Below are 27,987 nucleotides of genomic sequence, written 5' to 3' on the forward strand. Positions count from 1 at the left end.
CTTTGGTCTGTGATTTTTGACTGTACTAATGTGTGTTTATGGTGAACAATTTGCTCACTCTTGCGCTGCTTTAAAGCAAAACTAGAGATAAGGCAGGACATTAATGATATACAATGGTTCCCAGATCCATGGCATGTGCACACACACACACACACACGCACAGAAGTCTCAATTATAGTCAGCTCCAACCTCAGAAATCAAGAAACCATGAACTGTTTGTTTCAATTAGCATTCCTGCCTAATGCTGCTAATGTTTCCTGAATGGCGTTGTGTGTCCTGAGGGGGATTTGTGTGTGTGTGTGTGTGTATTACAATATGTACATGTGTGTCTCCTCACTAAACAGGTGGGTCTATGTCAGTGCGTCTGTTTACTGTATAATTGTACATCTGCAGTTAGTGCATCTGAAAATGGGCGGCACAACCTCTAGGGTAAGTGGGTGTTTGTGTTTGAGGGAGGGAGAACATGGAGAGGTGTGTTTGTGCCACAGTCCTATTTATTATTCCTTCCTCCGTCATTTCTTTGGCCCCTAAATATATTTTAAAAAATCAGTGTTTCACTGATGAGTGCACATGAGACATCCCTTACGAAGTCCTAGTCATTGGGTTAAGAAAGCCAATAAGGTGGCAAGGAAGATTAAAAGTTGTTGTTTTGTTTTGCTTCAGTTAAAAGACTGGAAATAATATTACATATAAGAGTTTCTAACATGATATTGTGTCTCTGTATTATTTGCAAATCAATGTAGCCAAGTTAAAGCTTTGATGTAGCACTAAAATTGAAAATAAGATCTTAGTCATGACTCGTGGCCTCTCCCTGCCATGACATAGTCATGTTCCGCATCATTTGGGTGCATAAACGTTTTATGACATTGTTAAATTCAACCCCCATCCAATAATTATGTATAAATCTCATGGTTTACGTACTTCAGTAGTGCGTCTTGAGGAGATGTTGTTCCCTGGAGGTAGCAGGACATGGAGTATCTGCAGTATGAAACAACCACAATTGGAAATCTCTTAATACAGAACTAGTGGACCACCTCCAGGTCTGGCTTTGAAACCATACTTCTGACATCTCACGTGCCAACAGGCAACACAGGGAAAAGAGAAAGGAAAAATCTCATAGCACGATCCTACAAATTGGAAAATGTAAACCTGTAAGTGGCCAAATACTGTTGCTCTTAAATTGTACTCATGTCACAGCCGTCATGTGCACCCCATAAAATAATGTGGAGCTGCAGGGCCCTTGTTGTGTAGTTTCACCTCAAAAAAAAAACTTGACACTGCATTTCCTCAGGTCCTCACTCGATTTAACGAGCAGTTGTCAAAGCATTGATAGACAGATTCCTCTGTTAAGATTTTGGAAATCTTACTGTAAAAACGTTACTCTGGCATTTCTTTACGGTAATAAAAGAGGCACATTTTACCGTTAAAATCTGTTCTTCATGTTTTCCACATTGGCTTTAGCCGTTAGTAAAGCAGCTGTGTGTTTAACTTCCCCGTGTGTCTAACCTGACCTGGGTGGACGGGAGGTGAACATGTGTGCCAGGTCACCTACAGGCTGCAGCCTTGTGTGTGAGAGAGAACTGACAGCATGTGTGAAGTGATAAGAACCATCACAGTTATAACCTGCTGCATACACAAACACATGTACACACACTCGAATCATTCTTAAACATGCATACAGTGCTTATGCACATACCAGTGGTAAACTATTAGTGGCTTGTGGGCCCTCCAGAGATGATCAAATGTCCTTTAGGGGTCGCAACAGCGGATCATGTGCCTCCATTGCCCTGTCCCTTGTGTCCTCTTCGATTACACCAACTGTCCTCATGTCCTCCTTCACAACATCCATGAACCTTCTCTGTGGTCTTCCTCTTTTCCTCCCACCCACCAGCTCCATTGTCCCATATAATCACTATCCCTCCTCTGCACAGGACCAAACCACCTCAACATTGCCTCTCTTACTTTATTTCCAAACTGTTCAACCTGAGCTGTCCCTTGAATATGCTCATTTCGAATCATGTCCATCATGGTCGCTCCCAACAAAAACCTCAGCGTCTTCAGCTCTGTCACCTCCAACTTCACCCTGTCTTTTAAACAGTGCCACTGTCTACAAACCATGCATCATATCAGGTCTCACCACTGTCTTGCAGAACTTTCATTTTATTGCTATCCTTCTATCACACATCAGCCCTGAACACTCGTCTCCACTCCAAACTTGCCTGCACTCTCTTCTCCGCCTCTCTTGTGCTCTGTCCATTCTTTTGGATCGTTGACCCTAAGTATTTAAACTCATCCAGTTTCACTACCTCCACTTCTTGCATCTTCACTATACCACCTGTTTCACTGTCATCCACACACAGGAACTTTGTCTTACTCCTACTAACTTTCATTCTTCACTCTTCTCTCCAGTGCATATATCCATTTCTCCAGGCTTTCTTCCAGGCAGTCTGTTGTCGACTTCCTCTCCTTTTTTCAGCCATCTATATTTTAACGTATATTCATATTCATATATTCCTCTGGTCAGGATGTTTTTCTTGAGTTTAAATTTTTCTAAAATTTACAGCTAGACATCCCATATGTTGACGTGCTACTAGCTTTGTGAAGCCATCATTTAACTGAAACATGTTTCCTTATTCTCTGAACTCATGATTTAGTAATTTAATGTCTTGATATAATACATTTCTTACATGTAGCACATTTAACCTTATTCATTTGATTATTTTTCTCTTAAAATTGCATACTTACATACATACATACAGCAAAATTGAGCTAAAGACACGAAAATAGAGTATTTGTAATAATAATAATTGAAGTACATTTTTTGTAATCTTTTAAAATGAAAAGTTTAGCTGGTAAGACAGGAGAATGAAAGACATCTGTGCTGCTCATTTATTCAGTATTTGCTCATAATGTGCATGTAATTAGTGTCCGCTAATTATGCACCTAAATAGTGGGGCTTCCCTAGCTTTCCTTCAGGGAGAACTGTGAAAGTCAAGGAAGACATTTGATATTAGAGATGTTAAAATAAAAATACTAATTAACTAAAGGATGTTCAGGGTATTGAAAAACTACAACAGCTTCATTAAACTATTGCTCATTCAATAATGCTGATGTTTAGCTGGTTAAGTGGAGGTTGATAGTAAACTATCTTTTCATGTGTAAAATAAATGCAGCTGGCAAATTTAATATCCAGACAAAATGGTTACATCTTAATAGAAAACTGTGAGAGCACTCTGTGGCTCTGGCTCTGTGAGAGTGGAGGGAGAATCAGCTCACTGCAGTCAGGTGGGTGTGGCACTGATTGGTGTTGATGAAGCTCAGGTGAGGAGAGTGTTCATATACCCTGAGTCTGCACTGCTCTGTTTTGTCTCATTGTCTCACCTTCAGATGCAGTGAGAGGTTCTCCCCGTGGTTTCTTAAGTTGTCGGTGTATCTATAAACACCAACTCAGAACTTTTTGTGTGTATTGCCTGTTTCCCAGTGTATAACTTGTGGTGCTGGAGAGTTTGTAGTGACTTAAATCTTTTGGGTTATCAAAGGTCTTGCAGCGGTGGTTTAGTGGTGGTTTATGTTAGTGCTTTATTTCATTCAGGAAGCCTATAGTGGCTCTATACAGTTTTCGGTTTGTTTTTTTCTCCCCTTTCCAATCTATCGCCTCTGCGGTTTTCTGACAGAAAACAAGTTTATAAAAATAAAAAAATCATCCTCGTCTTTTAGTGATGGTAAATGCAGCTTATCATTTGTCTACCACAATAATCCTTTCCATCCTCACTCTCCAAATATGTAGAGAAATTGACTTGGTTGGATTCTTCTTATCTCAAATGACAAACTCCAGGTTGTTTCCTTAATGCTTTGAATATCTTTTGATGCAGATTTGCCAAAAACAAGACACAAAAGGTCTAATACATCAGGCTTAATAAAGTTTCTCCCATGCTCTAATCACAAAGGTTCCCCTTTCCCTCCTCCATTTCTATCTTTAGAACACTGACTCATGTCTTTATGGTCTCGTAACTGTCACTGCTAGTCCCAGTTTCCCATTGGCCCTAACCAACCATGAAATTTTTATCATTCAGTGATGCAAGGATGTATAAAGTGACTGTCTGTACTTGCAAAGGTCTGACTGCATCGCTGCTCGTTTTGGAATCAACTTGCAGTCTAGCTTTGTAAAATGATCATGATTAAAACAACAGAACATGATTTGAGTAATGACAAGGAATAAAGAGGACACAAAGTGTGAGGGCTAAGATTATCCAGACATGTTTTAAAGTAAATACAGCTCAGGGAGATGTATTACAGCTATTTCAGGCCAAATGTGGGTGTCAAACAATGTGATCATATAAAAATCCAATCTTTATGGTCAGATCTCAGAAATGCCATTAACCAGACGTGTTACGGCTGGAGGTGGACTCATAGTGTACACTATAGTATTATTTTGCATGAAGTATAAAATGGAACATGGAAACTTTTGGGATCTTGGCGTTCAGTGTGACAGGCTCATGGTCTCTCTGTTACTGTAATCATGTGTTCTTTTATGTTCTTGTCAAGTGGCTGTTTTTCTGTTTGTCAGGTTGCATTTTTCCATAAAACAGATACATGTTAATGACTGCTCTTTAGCTCTCTTCTTCTTTGGACCCCTTATGTCCAGACTAAACCTGTGTGCAAGTGTGCAGACGGAAAATAGGACTGTCGGGAAAGAGTTGAGGCAGCACTCTGGTCAAGGCCCTCCAGAATTACTGATGTCGTAGACCGATCCAGAATTTTTTCTCACAGGGTAATTAAACTATACGACGTGTGTATAAAGTGGTTCAGGCAGGAAATCCATCTCTGCTCCGCTCAGCACCTTACTTCCCAGCCTCCCCCTTTCCTCCCAGTGTACACCTACACCTTCCTGTCGCAAATGTACAATTTTTGTGCAAAATGTAAGCTTTTGTTCCTCACTGCTCACCAAAGTAGATTCGTGCTCATTCCACTGCCCAGTTTTCCCTCCATCCTGTGCACGTGTTCGTGCGCACGCATGCTTTAACAGAGTTTGTTCTTCACTTGCACCAACAGGTTATTGTTACAAATTACCGAGACAGGCTAAATGAGCTCCAGCAGGCATAATTTAATTCCTCTGGGCAGTATAAAAGAGACTGACTGAGCAGCATTATCCTCTCACTGGGGTCTGCTGTTGGGCCAAGATTTCACTGGTCTACAGCAGCAACTCATTCAACAGTAATATCTCAGTCAGTAATTCAGAATATATTTGAAATAATTGAATTTGCATGCAGTGAGCTTACATTACTTTAAGTCAACAATTCTTCACTATTAACTCCCCTATTTTTTAAATTGGCTTCATATCAAATGACTACATGGAGTGTGGAACGGGTCAATAGTCACCATGAGCAGCTGCAACTCCCTATTTTCAGTTTAGACTGTTAATTGATACATGGTTCAGTCACTTGTTTTCACATTGCAGCAGGGTGCGGTTGTTTTCAAGCTTAAAATCAAACATGTTTTGTTTTGTTTTTTCTGTGTCTGCTGGATGTCAACACAAATGAGTCTGGACATAATCCAGAGTTTGCTGTTCACATATAACGAGCGCAGCAGGACACTGTCTGCATTCACAACAGCGGGAGAATCTCTCGGGAATCCAGGTGAGGTGGTGAAGTCTGAAATAAGCGCATAAAATGCAAAGACACTCGCCTGTTCACTCACCTTGGGTCTTCCACAGCTGCGGATCCTCTCCTGCTGTGCTCACACTCGGACATTATCCAGAGATTATGCTGAGGAGTTGGCAGGAGAATTTGTGGAAAATGTCCTGAGAGACTTGTGCAGACATTTCTGTTCTCACTTACATCCCCCTCTGGACAAACTACAGAGACTTAAGTGCATGTCTAATGTTAGCCTGAGATGATTTCAAATAGTTTTATATTTTCTTCAAATTCATTTCCTCAATAAAAGTGTGATGAGACACGCTCAGTAACCATACAGCCAGAGCGCTTAAAGACTGAAAATAGGCAAAGTGTTGTTGTATTTTTATTTGGCTGAAGTGAGTAACACTGTGTTCATAATGAATATTTAAAATTACAATTATTCAGCTTTTCCATCATCCGTGTCCTCACAGTCTTTCATCCTCTTCTCATAACTGTGGTAAATGTGCCGACCGCTGTTAATGATTACTATAACTATTATGTAATAGGTACCAATCACAGACATCTACTGTAGCATGACGCAGTTTTCCTTATGAGGCCAAGTGAGCGCATCACTATTTCCCCTCAGACAGAGTGGCATGGCAGCACCAGCAGTGAGCCTGCTGGTAGACACCGTACACATGTTACTTGTTCTGTTGCTATTGTAAACACCCTCCAATCCTCCATAAGCTCTGTTATTCGACCGCTATTTGCAATACTGTTGCCTCTTTCTCCCACAGTCACAAACAAATAAATTTACAGTCATATTTGCAAGTCTATCATCTGAGCTGCAGAGCTGAGAGAGTGCTGAGGGCAGGCCGTGTGTTGTTGAAGCTCTGTGGTGGACTTCAGCAGGTTTTCATTTGCCAGTTTTCTGGCAGCTGCTGCCCGTTCTTATTGAAAACATCCCATGGAATTTCCTGATGCTGCCGCGGCCTAGACACCCCTTCGCACACTTGCACACACACACACACACACACACACACACACACACACACACACACACACACCCACACGTGTGTTTGTGTATGTTTGTGACACAAAGTCAGATGATCTGCAAAGATATTTAGCACCAAAAGAAAGAGTTCTTACTGTCAAAAATACACATGAACTATTGTTTGTTTTGAAGTCTGAGCCTCTATGGGTTTGTTTGCTGAAAGCGGATTTTTCTTTGGAGCTTATGTTACAATGCAAAGGCCTATAATGGCCCATTGTGCAGGCAGAGAAGGACCATGTGTGTTTCAGTCATTGTTCTGTGGTGTGGCATTGAAGTGATGACTGAGGGAATTGGCTTGCCAGGGCTGCATGTCTCTGTCTCTGTGGCTCTTCCTCCTCCTCCTTTCGTGCAACTGCTTTTCCTAGCCCATCTGTCTGTCTGTCTTCAACCTCTATAGCTCTCAATTCACCTGTCTCAGTCTTGCTTGCCAGTGTGTCTGTTTTTACGCTCTCATCTGTCACCTCACTTTGTCCTCTTCTTCCGGTGCTGTCTCGCCTTTTTATTATTCTGACGCCGTCGCTCTCCGCCTTCTCACTGTGGCATCTTCTCCTTCATACGGAGCATTTTATGGAATGATGGAGGTACCATGTGTGCGTCATGTGTTGTGCTCTGCACGACAGAGAAGACGGATTGGGAGGAAGGAATTGAAAGATATCATTAGTTCTTTCCAAGTGACAGTTTGGGCTTAGCACGTATTGAAATTAATTTTTAACAGGAGTGGGGTTTGGCCCAGAAACAACTTTTTCTTGCTAAAGAGTAATGTATGTCACTGCATATTGGTCTATTAGGTTCTCAGTGAGAGTTAAAACATCTCTTCTAACAGTGCACACATATTTAAGTAACTACATTTTAAGTAGACATACCATGCACCAGACAACACTCAACATAGTTTGTTAATAAATGCATTATGATACCATATGAGGAAAGCTGATTCAAAAATACTAATACACATACATAATCAAATACAGTAACCACAAAAGTGGTGCAAATGTGATACATGTGTAAAATCTTTGAGATGTTAAGGGATACAACTTACAAGGGTTACACACAATTTGTCTTCAGTTCAATCTTAAGAGTTCATGACTTAAATTAAATCAGTACAGGTCATTAACTTGTTCAAATATTAAGCACTTCATTAGAAAGTGAAAGAACATCTGAAACTTTATTCCGAGCCAAAAATGCCCCAATGTTACATTTCATAAACACGTGGATGCTTCAGCTGCGCTCACTTTGATCTTTTAAGCTCTAAAACTGAAGACGTACATATGCGGCAGAGCGTATGCAGAACAAGAAACATTAGAACACAAAGGTTCACTTCTTGGGGCCCATACAACTGCTGCTTTCCCTCCTCGCTATTTAATTGCATTCACCTGTTGTCCCAGGTGTAAATAAAATACTGATTAAATGGCAAGAATGAAAACCAGCTGGCCTCTATAGGTCCTGAGAAATGACGGCTGTGAAGCATTGGTTTCTGCCGGCACAGACACACACACACACACACTCAATCACATAAACTCACATTCACACACAACCATGCACATACAGTTCATATGGTACATTCACAGTTACATGCCCCCTGGAAGGCCTGTCTGTCATGTACTCCCAGCATCCAACACACAATTGTTCTTCTATCTTTGTGAGGACACTTCTCAACATAACGTGTGTCCCCTTACACTAACCTTAAACTTCACAACTAAATGCTTAACCACTTTGCCTGAACTTAAATCTAACAGAACCCAGAAACCAAGTCCCTTAACCTTCAAACAGCCACTTAAAGTTGTGGTAACTGGCAAAAAGTATGCACATCATTTCAACATATTTATAATCTCACAAAAATATATAATGTTAAGCACACATAAATGAGATAACATGACACGTGTCCACCTGCTCACAAGGCATTGAAGAGAGGAAGTTTGTTGGATGATAGGATGAGATGAAAAGGATTAAGGGCCAATTCCAATTCCTATCTTAACCCTCAATCTTAACCCTCGAGCTCAACCCTTAATCTTAACTGGCCTCAAAACCAAGTGTTGAGGGTTATTTTGTCACTTAGAAATGGGACACCCCTTAAATGCTGATACGTCTTCATACTGTGGGGGGCAGAATAACGCGAAAGCTGCGTCCAGTCTGTCAACTCCAAAAAAGAAGAAGATGAACACATTTACGTCACGATTATTTATTCATTATTTTATTTCAGTCAAGTTATTAGGTTGTCAGTTAGTTATAAGATGATACTCATACAAATACCACAACCACGGACATATTCAGCTGACAGTTACCACACACCACGGCTTATTGAAGGGTTAACGATAGCAAACGATCACTTGTCCGTACCGGCCGGCAATTGACAAATGATCGTAAAATAAAAATAAACGTTACGCAACAATGACGTCAGTAATCCATAATATGGGCCTAAACTAAGATAATACAATGGTTTTCATAATTTTTATATCTCTATTAACAAAGTAAATACTTAATTTGTATCGCACTCGCTTCGCTGCTTTCGACGCCATCTTTCTTATGTGAAAACATGCAATGCATTCTGGGTAGCCCTTGCTCCCAAGGGTGGTCTTGGAAAATCTCAATATTGAGGGCGATACAGCCCTTAAACTTGCCCTCAACTTAATTTTTCTGAGAATCGGGACAGCACTTGCACTAGAGGGAGCGCACATTTTTGAGATTGAGGGTTAAGCAAGGAATTGGAATTCACCCAAAGTCTGCCATGTGAGAAAAGAACAGCTTCTTCCATTACGGGTGTGTGTAATCTTGTTAGGTTTAGCTCACCTCCCTTTCTGCCTGTGTCTCTTTTGTAATCCCCCCTCCACCTCTACTTTCTCTTTCCATCTCAGTGCTGCTATGATTTCCCCTCACCTCGCCCTCATTCTTCACTTCACTGTTTCTGTCCACCAGGAGAGCTTTACAGACTCCCTCAGTGTAAATATTTAAATGTGGGGAATCACTTTAAAGCTCCTAACACTGGAACCACTGAGCCCTCCCTGACATGGACCAGTGTCAGGCCCCACCGCATGCTGCAGTCGGCCTCTGGATATGATCCCTCGCTGGTCCTCTTGATCTCTGTATTTGACCAGAACTTCAACCAGAACCTGGATGGGAACAGCCCCGTCAGCAGCTGTCATTAATAACACCTCAGAGAGGTAGATATCAGACTACATGCATAGGAAGTGAAGTCATTATGGAGATGAGGAATAAGTGAGAGTTGTGGAAGGGTGAGGGGAAAAACGCCACATTATTCCCCTTTATCCAAACCTAGATCAGGGCTGAGTGGTGGAATTTACCATCCTGTCTTTCTAGATTCAAGTGAAAGTGATGCTCTTTTGTTAAGGCATTGCTTCAACTTTTTCTGAGGCACTGTGCATAGTTGTTTCTGCGGCTCTGCCCTGTTAATCTGGAGGCTGTATTGTGATTTATAGAGGGATCCCAGCGCAGTAGAACTGTAAATGGAAATGCACAGCAAGGCGTTGGGAGGCTGGGCCTATTAAAATCTTTGCTGCATTACTCATAGGTTGTTCAAGGAAAGAGCGATAATGCCACACAGGATAAGTCATAGAGAGACACTTTATAACAAACAATATACTGTAAATACACATACAATTAAATTTGATACTGGCCCATTAGCAGCTGAAACTTGACGTGATGAAGAAATGAAAACACTTATTCTTGGTTATTTAACTGCTTAATGACTATATGAAAATGATCTAAATCATAGACCGTGACCTTAACAGTCAACAGATCTCAATCCCACATTTCAGTCATGCATGCTTATGCTATTTATGATAATGGTGACAGATTAACCTCAAAATCCACAGACATTTTTAGCACAATTTATCTTCATTTTCAGGCTGACAGCCCTGGATTTATTTGGGCGAAAACTGTTGACAGCAAATTTTAGCTGCAGCTTGCATTAGCATGCGCGCGCGCACACACACACACACACGTACATGATATGAATGTACAACAGTTAGTTCACAAGTAATTTGACTGGACGAGAGGCATTCCATAAGTGCTGATAACAGCAGTGGGACTTTTAACTGCAGTATCACTCCACTTGACAGGTCTTCATAATAATAATCATTAATTACACACTCTTACAGTGTGTAATTATGACAAAATATGACAACAATACATTTATCTAGAAAGAACATGTAACGTAGAAGAATGTCGGGCGGCAGACAGCTTGTTTCTATGCGACAAAAAAAAAAAAAGACAACATAACATGAAAATACAACCGAGGCTTGAGATTGGAAGTCAGGAGAGGCCAAGGGATTTTCAGGAAAAAAATTGGACATATCCGCTCTTTGAGTGTCATCCAACTGAGAGCTGAGCCGCTGAATCCAAGGTCGCAGTAGAACTCTCTTCAGGTTTCCGTGCTCTAGGGATAAGCTTATTTCTCCAGTCTTGTTTCCACACAGAACAGTCTTTCAAGTCAGTTTACATTTTTTTTTATTAGTTGATCAAAGGACATGAACTCCAGAATATTTGCTCATTTTTTCTATGCTCACTTCTCACAGCATTCATTCCTCCTTATACTTCCTTGTTTGTTTCCCTCTTTTTAGCTCTCAGGTGTGACTGATTTATTAGCTCCCTTTCCCCTTCACTTCCTGCTTTGGTCATTCATTCATTCATTCGTCTTCTACCTCTTTATCCATGTGAGGCTCACAGGGGGCCACAGTCCATCACAGGGCCACATACAGACCAACAACCATCCACTGTTTGGCCATTTTTCCTTCACTTCCTGTTCTCCTTCTTGTTACAAACATTTGACTTCAATTATGAATGAACTGATGAGGAGAGGGAGCAGGATGCCATCGAGCAAACATCCCAGTGTGATATTCGATATCCTACTTTAAACCAAACTTTTTTCAGTAATGTCATTTTCGATCAACACACAAAACAATAGATGAGACAGTATTTCGGGGTGGGGGAGACATTTTGTTTATGACACAAGTGGAGATCAGAGACTTGATGATGCAGAGGGCGGTGCCTCACCTGTCATGCCAGGTTTTCCCTTTCATTTGTCACCCACACACATTGATGAGTGGAAATTCTTCGATCATCTGTGTCTGTGCAGAACGTGTTCTAAACAACACGCTCTGAAGGGGAACACGCCCTCGTCATCTATTAAGTATTTTTATTTTTCCTCTCTGTTTAATGGGTTTCCCTCACCACTGTAGTACCGCCATCCCTGTTTTCCTTCATCGTCACATCTCACTTTCATGTGTTGTTCAACTGGCTCGGAGGCAACAGCTTGTGTTTGTTTGGACGATGATGTAGCAACAGTACCCAGCATGCACTCCCCTCAGTGCAGGGTGTACTCCAGTGCGATCCCTCTTGCCCATGGGCAGGATCTCTGTGTATCCTCCCTCCACCTCCTGTCAGCATCAATCTATGCAGCCTCGATTTTTTTTCTTCCTTTCTTGTTTTTCTTCACTTAATCTACCACTAAATTGTCTTTTTATGATCTCCACTCCCTCATTGTAGTCTCTCATTCTTTTTAGTGTTCTCACATGAGGTGGTCTGCTTGCAAGCCGTGTGGGATGTTCTTCAACCACTTGTGCGTATCTGTTGATCCAATGTTTACAAGGTGTAATTGCAAACATATTTGTTTGTACAAAAACTGAAAAATAACAGAGTGTTCTTCCTGTGTGCATTTTTTCCCTCCAGTTCTTTCATTCAATGCTGCTGTACCAAAATTGCTTGCTGTGTTTTCTGTCTTCATCTCCTCCTCCTCCACTACTGTAGGTTATCTTTGGAGTTTGAAAGAAGGATATAGAATGGGAAGAAAAGAGAGATGGGCGTAAAGGGAATAGAAATGGAAAAGATGGGATGAATAGGATATAGGATAATATAGAATACGTCGAGAGTGAGAAATCAAAATGCAGTGAAAACACATGGTTGTGTCTGAAAAGACAATAGGTGGCAACGGTAAACATAAGCAGACAAAGGAAGATGTGGAATACATAAAGTCGCTACTGTGAGTGGAAATCAGGGATGGATCATTAACTGTGCTCCATGTAACCACCAGAGGGGAAACACCCTGTAACTTAAGTGTACACTGCAAAAAGGTCACAGTGGCTTGTAAGCAGCATAACTCAAGACACAAAGGATACATTTGGATGAAATCTTCTGGGGATGTTCTGTTATGGCCCAATAAAGAAATAATCAGACTCTGGTGGTGATACAGATGTTTTAGTATATAGAATTAACCTTATGAGATAGGAGATTGTGGGAAAGCGGACAGCCTTGGTGGAGGTTTGTGCTCTCTTAGTGCTTTCTCTAGTATTTTTTTTTTTTTAATACATAGCTTTATTAATGTGATGACAGTGGCCTGACAGAAGCATAATGGATTATTTGGCAAAAAAAAAGTAGTAAAAAGCCACAAGACCACAAGTAAGTTTGCAGCTGTCTTAGCCTTAGCATGCAGCTACAGATCACTTTGTAAAAAAAAATAAAAAAAATAACGATGAACATTAAAGCTGTGCTCCAGTTCAGTTCTGTATAATAAAGCATGAAATTACCCTTAAAACTATGGCTGTGCGTGTTTAGAAATGCTCTGTGACGCTCTAGAACATACTGTGTAATCAGTGCGCACACCTAGAAATTACACACGCGTCATGTAAATATTGATGGAAACAAAATTGCTTATGTACAGTAGGAAGTTGTGGATGACGGTGGGCATATGCCGCAGGAAGACTTTGATGCTGAAATCAGGGTGAACACTAATTATGTAAGTAAATACATCCAGTCAAGTGCCTCAAATCACTTTTCAGTGTTTTAGTATTTAACCAGGACCACAATCTTTCCCCGACTCTAAACCAAGAGCTGCCTGAGTGTAATCATAAAAACATTAATCATGGGCAAAAAAAAAAAGAAAAGGAGGTCACTCACAGCTGTAAAATATCAACACAGTTTGCAGATGGTGATCATATGGCTCTCGGAGGACTTTAAAAGAGGGAACAATAAGTATTAAATCTTCACAATACTCTCAATAACAAACAGTTTTGTCATTCCTGGGTCATGTTGTCCATTTCTTTTTGAAATACGATTTTAGTGGTGGTGGAAAGAGAAAAGGATAGGAAATGGTCCTTTTTCTGAATATTTATGGGCAGTTTAATTGTGCTTTGTATTTGATCACACATGGTGATATGTGACATGTTATATATATATAGTGTACAACCAGTGCAGTATGTGCTCCACATGCAGCAGCGGGGGGGGGAATTAGTTGTGAGCTCACCCCTCATTACATTTGGCTAATTGAACGGTTTGTTTGGCTTTGCATTTGCTTCAGAAGCACCACACTGTTTACTTTCTGGAAACTCCACAAACAAACACACATCAGCCCACCCCACAGCACACACACACCGACACGTTTGTGCAGCTATTCCATTCATTTTGACAGCCTTAAACAAAGCATTATCCCTAACCTTAACTATAACCAGTTAATGCTCAACCGTAACCTGACACCAGTTCAAATCTTAGTCTTTCCAGTGTTGAATAGCTCAGAAAAAGACATACATTCATAGCTTTTTCTGACTTGTGAGGCTAACACGATAAGTAAGGAGGTGGTAAGTTGTTTAAAGAAGTGGCTGCTTGTTTACAGGATCATAGAGACAATCACTGGAGCTTTTCAGCTGATTGAATGTTTAAAGAATGTCAGATTAACAGTAGGCGTGTCTGAGAAATGAAAACCATGTGGGCATCTGCTGGCTGCGAAGGGGAACCTGCAGTGTCATACGATACAATAGAAATAAACAAACAAGCACATGCACACGTGTGTACTACACTCTATGTGTGTGAGTGTGTGTGTGTGTGTGTGCTATTCAGCTCACACAGCAGGAAATCAAACATTCAAGCACACAAGGTGTTCTTATCTTCTCAGAAATATCTGCTTGTCACAGATATGAGGGGTGGATGAATCTGTCAGCATGCAGCCACCGTATGAGCCGAGTTTAGCTCTGAGGTCTCATAAGGAGAAAAGGATGGAAGAACAGAATGAAGAATGTTGAAGGAAAGGAAATAATCATTGTAAACTGATGATGAAATTCAAATCTGATCTCTGAGATCTCTGAAAAAAAAAACCTTCTGGTTAGGTAACCAGCATTTCTCCCGAACAGCAGATCGTCCTGCTCCGGGCACTAGTTCGGGCACATCCGGTTGCGTACATTGAACCGCAGAAGAAGAATAACGTCCGTTGTGGAGGTGTTTCACGAGCAACAGTGTCTTCCGACTCTGGGTCTGACTCCGGGTCAAAGTCATAAAAGGGACTGCGGCTGGGAGTCGTGACAAAGCTTTTTTTTAGTTGTTAAATTGTTAAAACTATGTTTTGATAATGAGTAGCAGTGCATCCACCGTTCCAGAGGGGGGAGCTGCGCTTCTGAGAGCTGGTGTGCTGATTACGTCACTTCCAGGTACTGGCCAATCACAAGACGGTTGGGAAAGCTCTCGTTGGCTGGCCAATCACAACACAGTCTGTCTTCTGGGGGTGAGATTTCAGTCTGAAATATCGCGGCTGACGAGAGCGTCAGTAAGGAGAGATTTCTATCGGCTCTTTTCCAGCAACTAGGAGGTTTTTGACCATAAAAAACAAGTTAATGTATGTAAGTAGACCTCCATAACTAACATATATGTGCGATAGAAAAATGTTATATAATTATAAGTTGATTTAATATGTTATATTAAATTGTCTTCACAATGCATCACATGCAATTGTTATTTGGTCGCCTTATTCATTATTTTTTCAAAGGATATCCCCTTAAGTCGGCACAACAACACACACATACATTATACCCACCTTTTCTCAGTCAAAACCTCCCTCTCAGTTGTGACAAGCTTCCTCTCACTCTGCAGCCTCTCCCCCAGCGCTGCCTTTGAACTCTGCTGCCAAGAGAATGTAACACCGCGTGCCTTTTTCTCTCTCTGACGTTCAGGAATGATCAGGAACATTATCATGATGAAATTGGCAGGGGGTGAAGAGCTGAGTGAGAGCAGAGGGGCCCAGCAAAAAGCAAGCGAGAGGCTTGAATATTGTCAACGTGTTGCTAATAAGCTCCATTTTGTCGAGGTGTGTGAGTGTTTGAATTATTTGTTAGCTCTTTTTACCTCATGGAGACCAAAAGCTGATCCTATTGAGGCAGAACGTCATTTCTGAGGAAGTAGTTAAGCTGAATTGTGGTTAGGTTAAGGTTAGGGTTAGGCATGAACTGGTTGTGGTTAAAGTTAGGGGTAATGCTTTGTTTAGGCTGTCCAAGTGAATGGAAGAAAAGCTGCGCAAACCTGTATGTGTTGAGCAGGGTGTGATTTCAGGGTACATTACAGTTTGCTGCTGGGTTGAGTGACGTGACGGATTATTGGATAGTGGGAGAAGTGTAAAAAAGCAGCTTTCATCAGCGTGGGGCTGAGGCTTGTGTGTTTGATCTGAGCTCCAAAGAATCATGTACATGGTGAAGGAATTGTAGAGAGAGGTAGGGAGCAGTCAGGAGGTTGTGCTACAATATGGGGTCATTGCAGAGACCCAACAAGTGGCTCCAGTACATGAGCTACCCTACATTTGAATAGACCCTGTTATCTAGCTGATCCTCCACGGTTTCTTTTAACATCACAGCCACAGTCTCATAATGTTACCACATCAGGCCACTTCCTGAGAATAAAGTATCTATAGACTGTACATAAAACATATGATATGTATGTTTTTATATGTGGGTGATGATCTTCACATGTTCTTCTCTCTAACTCTGAAAGACTGTATTATATATATTATATTATATATTATATTGACACAGGTTTTATTGTGTTTATTGTTCGGCTCCATGTTTTTAAGGGTTGGCAGGTGTCTCTGTGGGTCAGTGGAAGGAGCTGGTCATCTTCTGGGGGGTTAAATCCCTGGCTCCTCCACTCTACATGAGAGTGTGTCACTGGGCAAAACACTTAACCCCAGATTGCTCGTGCAGCACTGTTGTTATAGTGTGTGAATGGTTTTGAATGATATCTGATTTTTTTTTTTTTTTTTTTTAAAGAGCAAAACTGTAGTAGTGTAAAGTATGGGAACGACACCATATGAACACACACCTTCTACCATTTACTGATTGCTGAAATAGCAACCTTTCCACTGATGGGATGTGTACGCACAGCTGCGCAGTACACTCTTAGAAATAAGGGTTCTTCTGCTAGGGCTGTGGTTCTACCTGAAACCATTTTTTTAAAGGGTTCTTAATTTGATCCAGAGAACGCTTTTAAACCCTTTTCCTAAATATAGGCTTTTAAAAGGGTTCTTTAAGGGTTCTCCTATGAGGACAAGCCGAAGAACCTTATATGGTTCTACTTAGCACTTTTATTTCTAAGAGTGTAGAGCAGCCAATAGGAACGCCTTCTCTATCTGAACTGTCCTGTGATTGGTCAATTTTCTATGTCATGGGCCAGCTATCACTAAGGCTGGAAACAAAGAAAGAATATGCATAATTCTAATTCTCTTTCTAATCAATTGATGTGCATTATGTCGAAACGGTTAATACTTGTTTGATAAGTCCTCTGGTTTTTGGCCATGTGTTTGTTTGTTTGTGAGCAGTAAAACTTCAATAAGAGTGGCTTGTTTGTGAGCTGCTCAGAGATCAAACTTGAGTGTTTTGACTCGCTGGGGAACTGAGCTGCCTTGGTGGAGGCTTGTGGTCTCTGAGTGCTTTCTCTCAGCGAGCTCTCTATTATTAATCAATAATCAAGGCCAAATATCCTGTCTACCACCATAGGTATTTGAGTCCACCTTAAATAATACAATGTGTTATCCATATGTAATGTCAACAGCATACTGGCGATATACAGAGCTAAGTCACTTGGGATACATCATCTGAGTGAGGACCATGAATGGCTGCACAAATGTCTTCCAATCCTTTGCAATACCTCAGACTGAACCACTGTGGAATATTAAGAAGCTGTTTGGTTTTCCTATAAACACAATCAGATCAGAAACAACACGTTTTTTACTCTGCCTTTTTTTCTGTCTACTTTCAGGCCACTTCCTGGGGAACCGCAGTGTGCTGGACATCCTGAGGCAAGAAGGCTATGAGATCATCCACATGCCCTCTGATCATCAAGAGCCAGTCGCTGAGTGAGTCAGCGGAGAATAGTGCACCGTAACAGATGTGTCGTTTGATTAAAGTAGTGTGTTTTACAAATCAAAAAAATGTGTTTGTGGGAAAAACAGTAAAAATAAACTGCAATGGCTACCCTTTAAACATCTGACCACGTTACAGACAGTTACGTCTGTTTTGTTTTGGACACCTTTTATCAGCCACTCAACCATCTCTGCTATAACTTAATTGCAAAGAGTGTGGAAAGAAATGTCCAGAACTAGTAGTTTGCTTATTTGTATTTTTTATTTTATTGTGTGTATTTGTTACTCTTGGATCAAGACTGTTGAAGGCTGTTTGCGGCACAATTCCCTTGATCAAACTCTGCTCACAGACATGATCAAAATAGCACTTTTGTTATTGTTATTGAGACCCCTAGTGGTAGTAATGCCATACTGTGCGTTTACATTATGTGGAGTGGTTGATTCCAGTTTTCTCCAGGTTACAATCACACATTACTTTGAAACCAAACAGTGGATCTTCTGATCTGACAAGATAATGAATGGAAAAAAGACGAGAGTAGTGTGATTATAGCTGTGTGCGGACGAGCATCAGATTGTTGATGATATGGTAATATGGACCATAACAGATGCTGTCCAAATTCTGCTCTGTAACGAATAACGCTAAGCTATGCAGGAATGCTTTGATAGCTCATCAACTCCCTCACCTTCCTCCCTTGCTCTCGCATCTGCCGGCCAACGGCAAGCTGCCAGTGGAGGTTCTGTCTGTTCTCAGCAGCCACTGTTACCACAGTCAACACAAACGCAATATACACACACATACATTTGTGTTTGCAGGGTGAGAGGAATGGTGCACGATGCCAAGGAAACAGGGCTGCAGGGCTGCACGCGCATGCAAACTCACACAGCTCACACAGAGGCTTGGCTTCTATCCTGCTGAATTTCTTCTACAAACGTGTGTGTGTGTGTGTGTGTGCGTGTGTGTGTTCCTATCTTTGGCACAGAGCTGCTCCCCTCTCAGGTTGATCCATGGGTCCATAAAATAGTTGTAAGAGCCATTTGAATCAGTGTGGAAATGGAAAAACAAGGCACAACAAGGAGGGGGGAATCTCTTTGTAACAGTAAAAACATCCCCATACAAACATCCAGCCGGGGCTTTTACAAACGTCTCACTGCCAATTACAGCGGCTGTAAACGTAGCCTCCCTGTTTCCCTGTGCTCTGCGTGCACAGTTGTGGGCTTTAGCCAGTGGCTCTGGTTTAGAAACCTGACAAGTGGACTGACTTACTGTGGTCACAAAACGCTCGTGTTTGCTGCACGACCACACACTTATACGTGTGCACGCATGCTGACACTTACTGATACGACAGGCGATGGGACAGGCAAAGGAAAACACCACAAGATGGCTGCGTGAGAGGTGTTTATGAAAGCTTTTTAGCCTCAGACCTGGAGGGTTTTCGACTCGGCTGGCAGAAGGTCTCTGAGAGTGATTATATGACTGACTGACAGAGCAGACTACTGCTGGGTTTGGCTCCACAGTAGCTTGACCACAGGCCTGGAGCTATCATCACCCTAACCAAACATCAGACCTGAATGGGTGTCTCTGAAGCCTGTAGTAAAAGTGCACAGCATCAGATTTATGATCAAGCAAATTAAAAGTAAGCAGTGAAAATCACGACTAAACCAATCCATCATAACATATAATGTTTATAATTTTTTCTTTTTTTTTTTACTTCCCACTGCTTGTCTCGGTGCTCATGATGTGTATAATTTTAGGCTCTTTTTTTGATGTTCCACCTGACAGAAAAAAGAACAAGAGCAGAGAAAGTATGAGTAATGGGTGGAAGAAAGAGTAGCATGGCAAACATTTTGGAGGAGACTTGGTGATTCTGGGTGGTCTGCGTTTGGACAGATGTCAGTTTTTGACGCACTTGTGCAGTCACAAGACTTACAGCTTCCTCAAACATGGTCTCTTGAGTATTTTGGTCATTGAGTACAGTGTTTATATAGGAAGGTATCCTGTGTGGGGCTCATATACTGCATTTGACTTAATTGAAAATGTTCTAAAATGGAAATGGAGTCGTAGTGTTCAGGGACCAGGGAAAAAATAGCATTCACTGTAAGTAAGTGGGAAGTTGTAGAAAAGCTAAGTGAAGAAAGTGGGCTTTTAATAAGGAAACATATGTACTTATCCTCTCCGTCCTGTTACTTACAGGAGTAAACCAGCTGAAGAACCTGCAGGGTCCAGTGAGGAGAGCGCTGACTCAGCCACTGTGTCTGCCACCAGCTGGCAGACCAGTTCATCAGAGGTGGATCTGGAGGATCCAGAGGACATTCTTGGACTGGGAGGAGAGGAGCTTCCTCACATGCTGCTCCCTGACAGCCTGAGCCAACTGGAGGAATTTGGGCGACACAAACGGCCTCGCAAAGCTCACCGTGGCCACGAGCGACCCCGTCTCTTCAGTGACCTGTGGGTTCGCATTGGGGATGGGTGAGAAAATCAACATAACTGTATTCTTTTTAAGAAGCTCGAGCAAGAACGATGTGATTGAAGACGGTTATATACTATATTATTTATCATCTTGTTCTCCCCAAACAATTTCATTGTTAGGACTTTAACTGCATGAAAACCCATGAGACTTTCAGAACTCCAATAAAAAAAAAAAAAATTACATTCAATTTATGATCAATTTTTATGGATTTTGACATATTTAAAGCTGCAGTATGTTACTTTTTGTGATGATTTTTTTGTGAACATTAACAATGTAACATCATATGTATAATGTATCCTGAAAATGGGCTCTGTCAAGCAATCACACATGACTGAGGGAGCATGTGTGCGTATACAGTGGCAGCACAGGGGCAAGAAGCATTTATTCCATCAAACTGCTGAACAACCAGGTTTTCAAGGAGAATTCATTCAGACATTTTTAGTGGGCTTTTATTTGTTTTCGGTCATACTTGTTTGCAGCTGTCTTGCTTTACTAGAGCAATGTTGCAGTCGCCTCCATCTGTCTTGACATAAAACAAATCACGTGTGCAGCATGGGAAGAATGTTGCTGAGCGGCACAAGATCTAAATACTTCAGTACTAAGAAACAAAGCTCAATCGGCATTGCATGAACTCGTTTGACAATGGTTTGTGTGTATGTAGAGATTTGTTTATATTTAAAAGTTATGCACTCACAGCTTTAATTTTCCCCCCGGTGAAAATGAACATAGACAGACACAATCTGCCTGTCGCAGATCAAAGGCAGATGAAATTCCCGACCACCGTAGCTATGGCAACGCAAAACAAAGGCATATGAGGAGGAAATCACATCTTCCTTACTCGTCCAGTTTCCAGAGTTAGCAGATGTGCTAGCCACATGTACATGTGTCAGGGTCTGGTCAACGCTGCTTGCAGTTTGATTTTCAGATCTGTGATTTCTTGTGTCTTGTGTTTTTTCCAGCACTACCCCACCACCAAATATGAGGATAATCAATGGCTACGTGACAGTGGAGCCTCCACTCACCCATCAGGAGCAGCACAGACTGGTGGAGAGCTTCGTCACAGAGCGTGAGGCAGCTCCGTCGCCCTCCGTGTCACCTCGTCCCAACTCAGCTCAGAGAGCTTTAGTCCACAGCACCCTCACACTATCTTGTCTTTTAGCCTGGATCTTATCACACGTGCTGTTTACCTCCTGACCACAAGAAGACACAAGCGCTATCTCACAGACAAACACTCAGACGCTATTTCGTCCATAGAACAGCAGTGGAATGTACCTGATAAACAACAGGAGTGACCATCAGAACATACAAGAGGTTTTAGTCAGAACATGACATCTCGAGTAAGGACAGTCCTGCTGTTTGGGCCTTCACCTCAGCGAGAGCTCCGACCTGCCGGAAAAAGGCCATGGCTCAAAATGTGTGGAATAAGCTCTCAGCCATGGGTGGAGTCTTCAAACCTCATGAAAGTATGACCATAAAAATACAAACACGTAGCACAAATAAAGACCTGTGATGTTGAGGAGAATGTGTGGTGGAATTGTCGACCTAATAAAATGTAATACTGCATAGAAAAATAAGACTGACAAACTAATGAGAACAGAACATTTTATAACAGCTATAACTCTGTGATAAATGAGTTGAATGCAGAAAAAGTCAAAGAATACTGTGTAGAGTGTGGTACACGCAGTCACCACTGTTGTAAATTGTGCATTTTGTTCATAAAGAAATATTGTATATTTATTATTTCTTGAAGAAAGGAGTATATTTTCTTGCTTTTTGAAGAAACATGAAACAAAAATAAACTTTCTAAACGAATCAAGTGTGCAATACTTATTTCTCTCCAGCAGAGACATCATTTATGTTGGTGGTAATGACTAATTAATATCAAATAATTACAGAAAACTCTGTGTGGATTTTGTGTGTGGTATCATTGTGCAGTTATTATTCATTCATGTTGATATTTGACAAATAAAAATGCACCTTCCAGCGTCAAGTGACACAAGTGCATTTAACAAATATACAGTGTTTAACACTAACACTAATTTATTAGAACATCTGTCATGAAGACAAGAAAACGTAAATATTTTAATAATCTTTCAAACATTAATTTGGAAAATAACAAACTGAATTCACCTTTTTATACCTACATTTGAAGCTCCTCTGAGGAGTCAGAAATTAATCAAGCATAATATTCAATCACTAAAATGAATTCTTCTGTTCAGGAATGCAACTAAATAACTATAATATAATTTAAAAAATATATTATTTTGACATCTTAATCAAAAATAATAATGTGATTTAATTTTTTTTCTGGTTTTATGTAAAACAGTTTATTTGAAAATTCATGGATAACAATAACAATTACATTTTAACATTAAAAATATTATTTTGTGTAAAGAGTGTCTACATACTGGGGTATTAACCATTACAGACACATAAAAAATAGTTTAATAAATACTAATACTGTTCATTTAGAGCAGCTGTGTCTTTGTGTGATGGTTTAATACATTTTTAAACACTGTAAATTGAATAAAGCTATATTATCTTGACCAAAAAAACTCACCTTGAGTAATTACCCACACATCCTGTAATATAACCTGTGCAGTTATCAGTGCAGACTGAGGTTAAGTGTGACAGTTTATGTTAATCTGCCCTCTGCTGGCTGTGCTGGAGAAAGACATCTAAAGACCTCTAACTTGTGACCCATCACTCAATATCAAATTTTTTATTTTTTCATATAGATTATTTTTTTGTGTGTGTGAGAATGTTATTAAAACATTCTGAACAGGTTTGTGTGTGTTTTTTTTCTCACACTATTGGACTTTTTTTTTTTTTTAACTTGAACTGCTTCCTCCTGGCCAGACCAGCTCAGTGGCCTCCAGGTCATTTGAGTTTGAGACCCCTGTTCTGTTAGATGCCTAATAACTTTACACTTTTAACTAGAAATATAAATCAAAATGATCTGAGAAATTAAAATAATAATAATACAGTAAATGTGGATTGAGGGGGTGCAGGTAGAAGAGGAAGTGACTGTATGTCAGTTTCTACCTGTAGTAAGAAGATAACATTGATCACTAACAATAAGCCTGAACATTCTGGAAAAAAGTCTGGTATGTATTCTTGTTTATTCTTAAGTTGCAATCTCAGCACTGCAACAAAATAAACATTATTTCAGGGTTATGGTTTTTTTTTGCCTGAGTGTAAAACATTAAATTAATAAATTAATTCATTATTATGCATTCCAGTAACTGGTTAAAAGAGTTATGGTTGTATGAAATCAATCAATCTGCCTGATATGTTGATAAATGAATACAGATTATACTGAAGGCCTCCACTTAGAATAAAACTGCACTTCTCGACTTCTACCGCTAAGTGGGGCTAGAGTTCTGATATCAACAACGACACTGTTCACTCGCACAGAAAAGCTTTTAAAATAGCGCTTATAAAGGCCTGGTATTATCACATTGGCAGGTAGAGAGAGACAGCATTTTGAATGACATATGTGCATTTTAAATTCTTTAAAAATAAATACAAATAAAGCCTGATATTTACAGTGAAACACAATGATTGTCTTTTTCATTTTTAAGTAAACACATGAATCTAATCAAAACTGGATCTGAGGTTAGAAACACATAATATTTAGGATTTATCTGAACAAAGACTACAGACAAAGTATATTTATAGATGTATTGTTGTACAATATTTTAAAAGTTTTTTTGCAATGTTTATTACATTGTCTGGTCATTTTGTTGTGAATTTACAAGAGAACATAAAGTGTTTAAAAGCATTGGGTTTTATGTCAAGTCAGTTTTCTTTCTTTCAAGATTTCTTTATCTAAAGATGTTTTTAAAAAAATGAAGTGAGATAAAAGTGAGAGCAGTTATCACTTTCCTGTGCTCTGCTTTTTATTAATTTATATTCAATTAAATGTTTTTATATTTTAAGGGTTAAACCAATCAAATTATATGTATTGAATTTTACATTCATATACAGATTGGATTCATTTATTGGCGTGACAATACTAAAGTAAGATGAGGAGGGCAAGATTATTTATGATGAAATGAATCTAATAGAAAAAAAATGCAACATTTACTATAATTATGAAGCTACTTTTAATGTCACACTTATCTTTAATAAGTGTCTTCCCCTCCTAAACTGTTGCCCCTTAAACCCTGTTTAAAATGTCAAGAGCAAGTTTTTTAGAACTAACAGCTTTTTCGCCCCTTAAGCCAAGACAGGACAATATTTGCCTTAGCTAGAATACAATTTTCCCTGGGCTTTGGGGTGTTGTTTGAGGGAGTGGGGGGGGGGGGGGTGGCTTGACAGGACGCTCTCAGGGCTGACCCTCACTTTGCTGGGGACATGCCGCCAGCCGCATATAAATAAAAGATTACAGTGGAAAATCAATTTCTGAGCAAACTCATTAAAAATGCCCCGCACCTTAAATGATTCCCATTTCCTTCCATTCAACCTGTTAACGGCTTGCTGTCCGTGAGACTGACCACCCTACCCCCACACACACCCCTCCCACCCCCTTCCTCCCTCCATCCTTCCTCTGCCCTGTTGCTCTCCCCTGGTGGTAATTACTTGCACAAGTCGTTTTTTGCCCTTTGATTTGCACCGTTTCACAAATGAAGGTTAAGTTTGTTTAACCGTGGTGGATTTGCCAGTCATGTTAAAGCATATAATGTGGCAGGTCCTTTGGTTTCTCCATAGAGCTCCAGCACTCCCAGGCCTGCCCCCCCCACCCCACTCTCTCCATCTCTTTCCATGTTGGCCTGTGCCTCCTGCAAAGGGGGGGTTCCAAGGTTAAGGCTTATCCACCCTGAGAAAGCCTACAGTAATTCAGGCTTTAACATGACTGAAGGGGAAGTTGTTGAAAAATAACCTTTGATCACAGGATTAAAAAATCATCCTTGCCCCCTCCATAGAAAAGTTATAATCTCAGCAATTTGCTAAGAATTAGGAGAAAGAAACAGGGGATAAGTGATAATTTTCTTAGGCTCAAAGTCTAAGTGCTAAAAACAACTCTATCATCCAAGAAGAAGAAATACACGTTGAAGACAGAAGCATTGCAGTGTTTTCACATTTCAGTGCTGTAGCCTCAGTCTTTGATCAATACCTCTCGCAGATTGAAAGTCACCGGAGCCAAGGTGAACATCGATCTCAGGCAGCTGGAGCTGTTAAGGGCATTTCAAGTGTGTGTCGCTTGGATTGTTGAGCTGCAGCTCACACACACACACACACACAAACACTGATCACAGCAATGACACACAGAGGAGTTTTGTTATCGCACAGCAAACACGCCCGATGACTTTAACAATAAAAGCGACATATTATTGTCCCTCTGTGAATCAGGTCTCCATTGAAGCAACACATATGTTCTGTGCTAAAAAAAAAAAGAAAAAAGAAGAAGAAGCCACCTAAGAAGCAGTGGTTCTTGTCTGCTTGTTGCTGAAGGATGTTTACAAAATTTCATTTTTTTTTCTCCAAAAAATGCTGGATCTGTAATTATGTGTTGTAGGCAACGTCTGTCTACTCTAACCATGTCCTGTGTGGTAAACGCTTGCCCATATTTCACAGAGAACTTTGATTCTCTGTCTAGCCGAGGGCAGCCATAAAGCTTTGGGAAAACAAAAGTGTGTTTAGCTCTTCTCTCTTTAGATAATCCCGCTGATAGTGGAGGGCCGAGTGGTGCTGTTTGGTGAGCTTTGCTAACTCATCTGTGTTTGTGCTGGTTGAGACATTATTATTTCCCATTGTATTTGCACCCTTGAAGATGTGTGGCTTTGGCCCTGTGGCCTTGAGGTGAATTAACGCAGGTCAGGTGCAAGTCTCCAAGGCAAAGCCGGTGCCTGGTGAAGGCGTATCATTTCCGCTGTCGGCAGTAAAGAACTCAGATTGTGCTGGTTTTGTGATCATTAAAAATGGTCAATTATTAAAGAGTGGCACTGGTTATTCTTAATCAATTACTAAACCGTTAATTGCTGTTAATTATTGTTCAAGAAGGTATTATTCGTATTGCAAAGGCTAGAGGAGTGTTGTCAGATATAATAATCACAGTGTAATTACAGCAAGATGATGTTAAACACATACAGTAGATGTTACTGGTTCTATATTTCTCTGTGCAGTATAAGGCGAAATAGTTTGTTTTTTGAGTGCAGAGGTAGTAAACAGTGAATGTGTACCAAGGAGAGTAAAGTAGCTACAAAGGAGATAGGAACACTGTGTGTGCTTGTGTCTCCGTGTGTGTGTGTGTGTGTGTGTGTGTGTGTGTGTGTGTGTGTGTGTGTGTGTGTGTGTGTGTGTGTCCTCGTGTGTGCATTGAAGAATGGTGGCGAGAGTGTTGTGTTTCACAGTTTTTTGCCATGATGCACTGCTTTATTATTCTGCGCAAGGGGCACTTCACATGCGGAATGGGTTCTCTTTGATATCGACAGCAGCTTGAGGGAGAGAGTGCACTCAAAAACAGGCGCAGGCGAATTTATTCTGGGAAAAAAACAGATAGTTGTGTACTTCCCTGGCAGTGGTTGCTGCACATGCGAAGAGCCAACTGCTTTGATGCTCCAGCAGTGACACTCCATACGCTAATGAAATATGGTAATTACAGGCACATGAAAGCCCTCCTAGACAGAGCCGGAGAAAGGGTATAAAAAACAAATATGACTTTATCCAAAGATACCCACTGTGATTAATTCTCTTTTTCATAAACATATATTTTATGCAGTTCAATTGCTACAAAGCAGTGTGGGACATCAGTTGACCCAGGAACTGCCGAGGGGGGAAAGGTCTGCTGATTAAGAACACCATTGTTCCTTTTCAGTAAAAGGCCGTGTCTGCTGGAGAACACAGGATGGAGGAGCGTGGAATAAAGGATTTCTAAAGAGAGTGCTCTCTGTGCTGCTCTAACTTAGGCCCACTTTGGCGGCAGAAGATTTCCCCCGATTTGAAATTTACCCAATTTAGAGTGAAACATTTACTTCACAGTAGGTTGCTGTGAAGTAAATGTTTCACTCCAAATTGTTGGATTCCACTGTCTGACTTGGTGAAAAACTAAATATGGCAACTTGAAATATGTCAAAAATATTTTAACTGTCCCACCAAAATTCAACTTTATGTAACATCAGTTAGTCTTTAGACAGGAAGCTCATGAGTGCATGGTCAGTGAGGATACATAGAGGACTAACATGGAGGCCCCACAAATTTCACAAAACCTCTGAGGCCCACGTCCAGATTTGTACTTATTGTAGCAAAAACACTGATGTAAACAGATAAGATTAAAAGTAATATATTTTGCCTATATTATTAATAAATAATCACTTAAATATTGATCAAAATAAAATATATATATAGTAAAAAAAAACAATGCAAATTCCATTTTGATCATATAGAGAATCCTTATTGTTTTTTTAAAATACAAAAATTAACTATATATTTTTTAAATCATTTTTGGAAACAAAAATGATTAAAAAAAAAATAAAAAATGCAATATGCAATACCTCCAAGGCCCACCAGTGGGCTGAGGACCACACACAGTAAGTAGACAACAACATCACAGTGGGGAACACAACACTTGTGCACACTGTCGTGCATTTCAGTAACACAAGCTGCCAACAAAATGACTTTGAACTGCAGCCACTTTGAAACAGTATTGTTATGGCTGTATCATAGTGAAGTAGACACTACTCACATCACTGTGATTTTTACCAGCCAGACAGTGTGTGTGCGCGT

The 27,987-nt window shown here is 40.5% G+C and overlaps 1 protein-coding gene across 1 annotated transcript in view; it reads left to right on the top strand.

The window, feature by feature from the left end:
* The window catches only part of trabd2b (TraB domain containing 2B), a gene marked incomplete at both ends in the record, with an annotated part of 65,308 nt that extends 43,855 nt beyond the window's left edge, over positions 1 to 21,453 (top strand). Inside the window, 3 exons of the mRNA XM_083888186.1 lie at positions 17,689 to 17,785; positions 19,983 to 20,258; positions 21,219 to 21,453. Of these exons, the coding sequence (XP_083744312.1) occupies positions 17,689 to 17,785; positions 19,983 to 20,258; positions 21,219 to 21,453 (608 nt within the window). The remainder of the gene's footprint in view (positions 1 to 17,688; positions 17,786 to 19,982; positions 20,259 to 21,218) is intronic.
* Positions 21,454 to 27,987: the final 6,534 nt, after the last annotated feature.

The sequence above is a fragment of the Microchirus variegatus genome, assembly GCF_963457635.1.
Source record: "Microchirus variegatus genome assembly, chromosome: 4".
Classification (NCBI taxonomy): Eukaryota; Metazoa; Chordata; class Actinopteri; order Pleuronectiformes; family Soleidae; genus Microchirus; species Microchirus variegatus.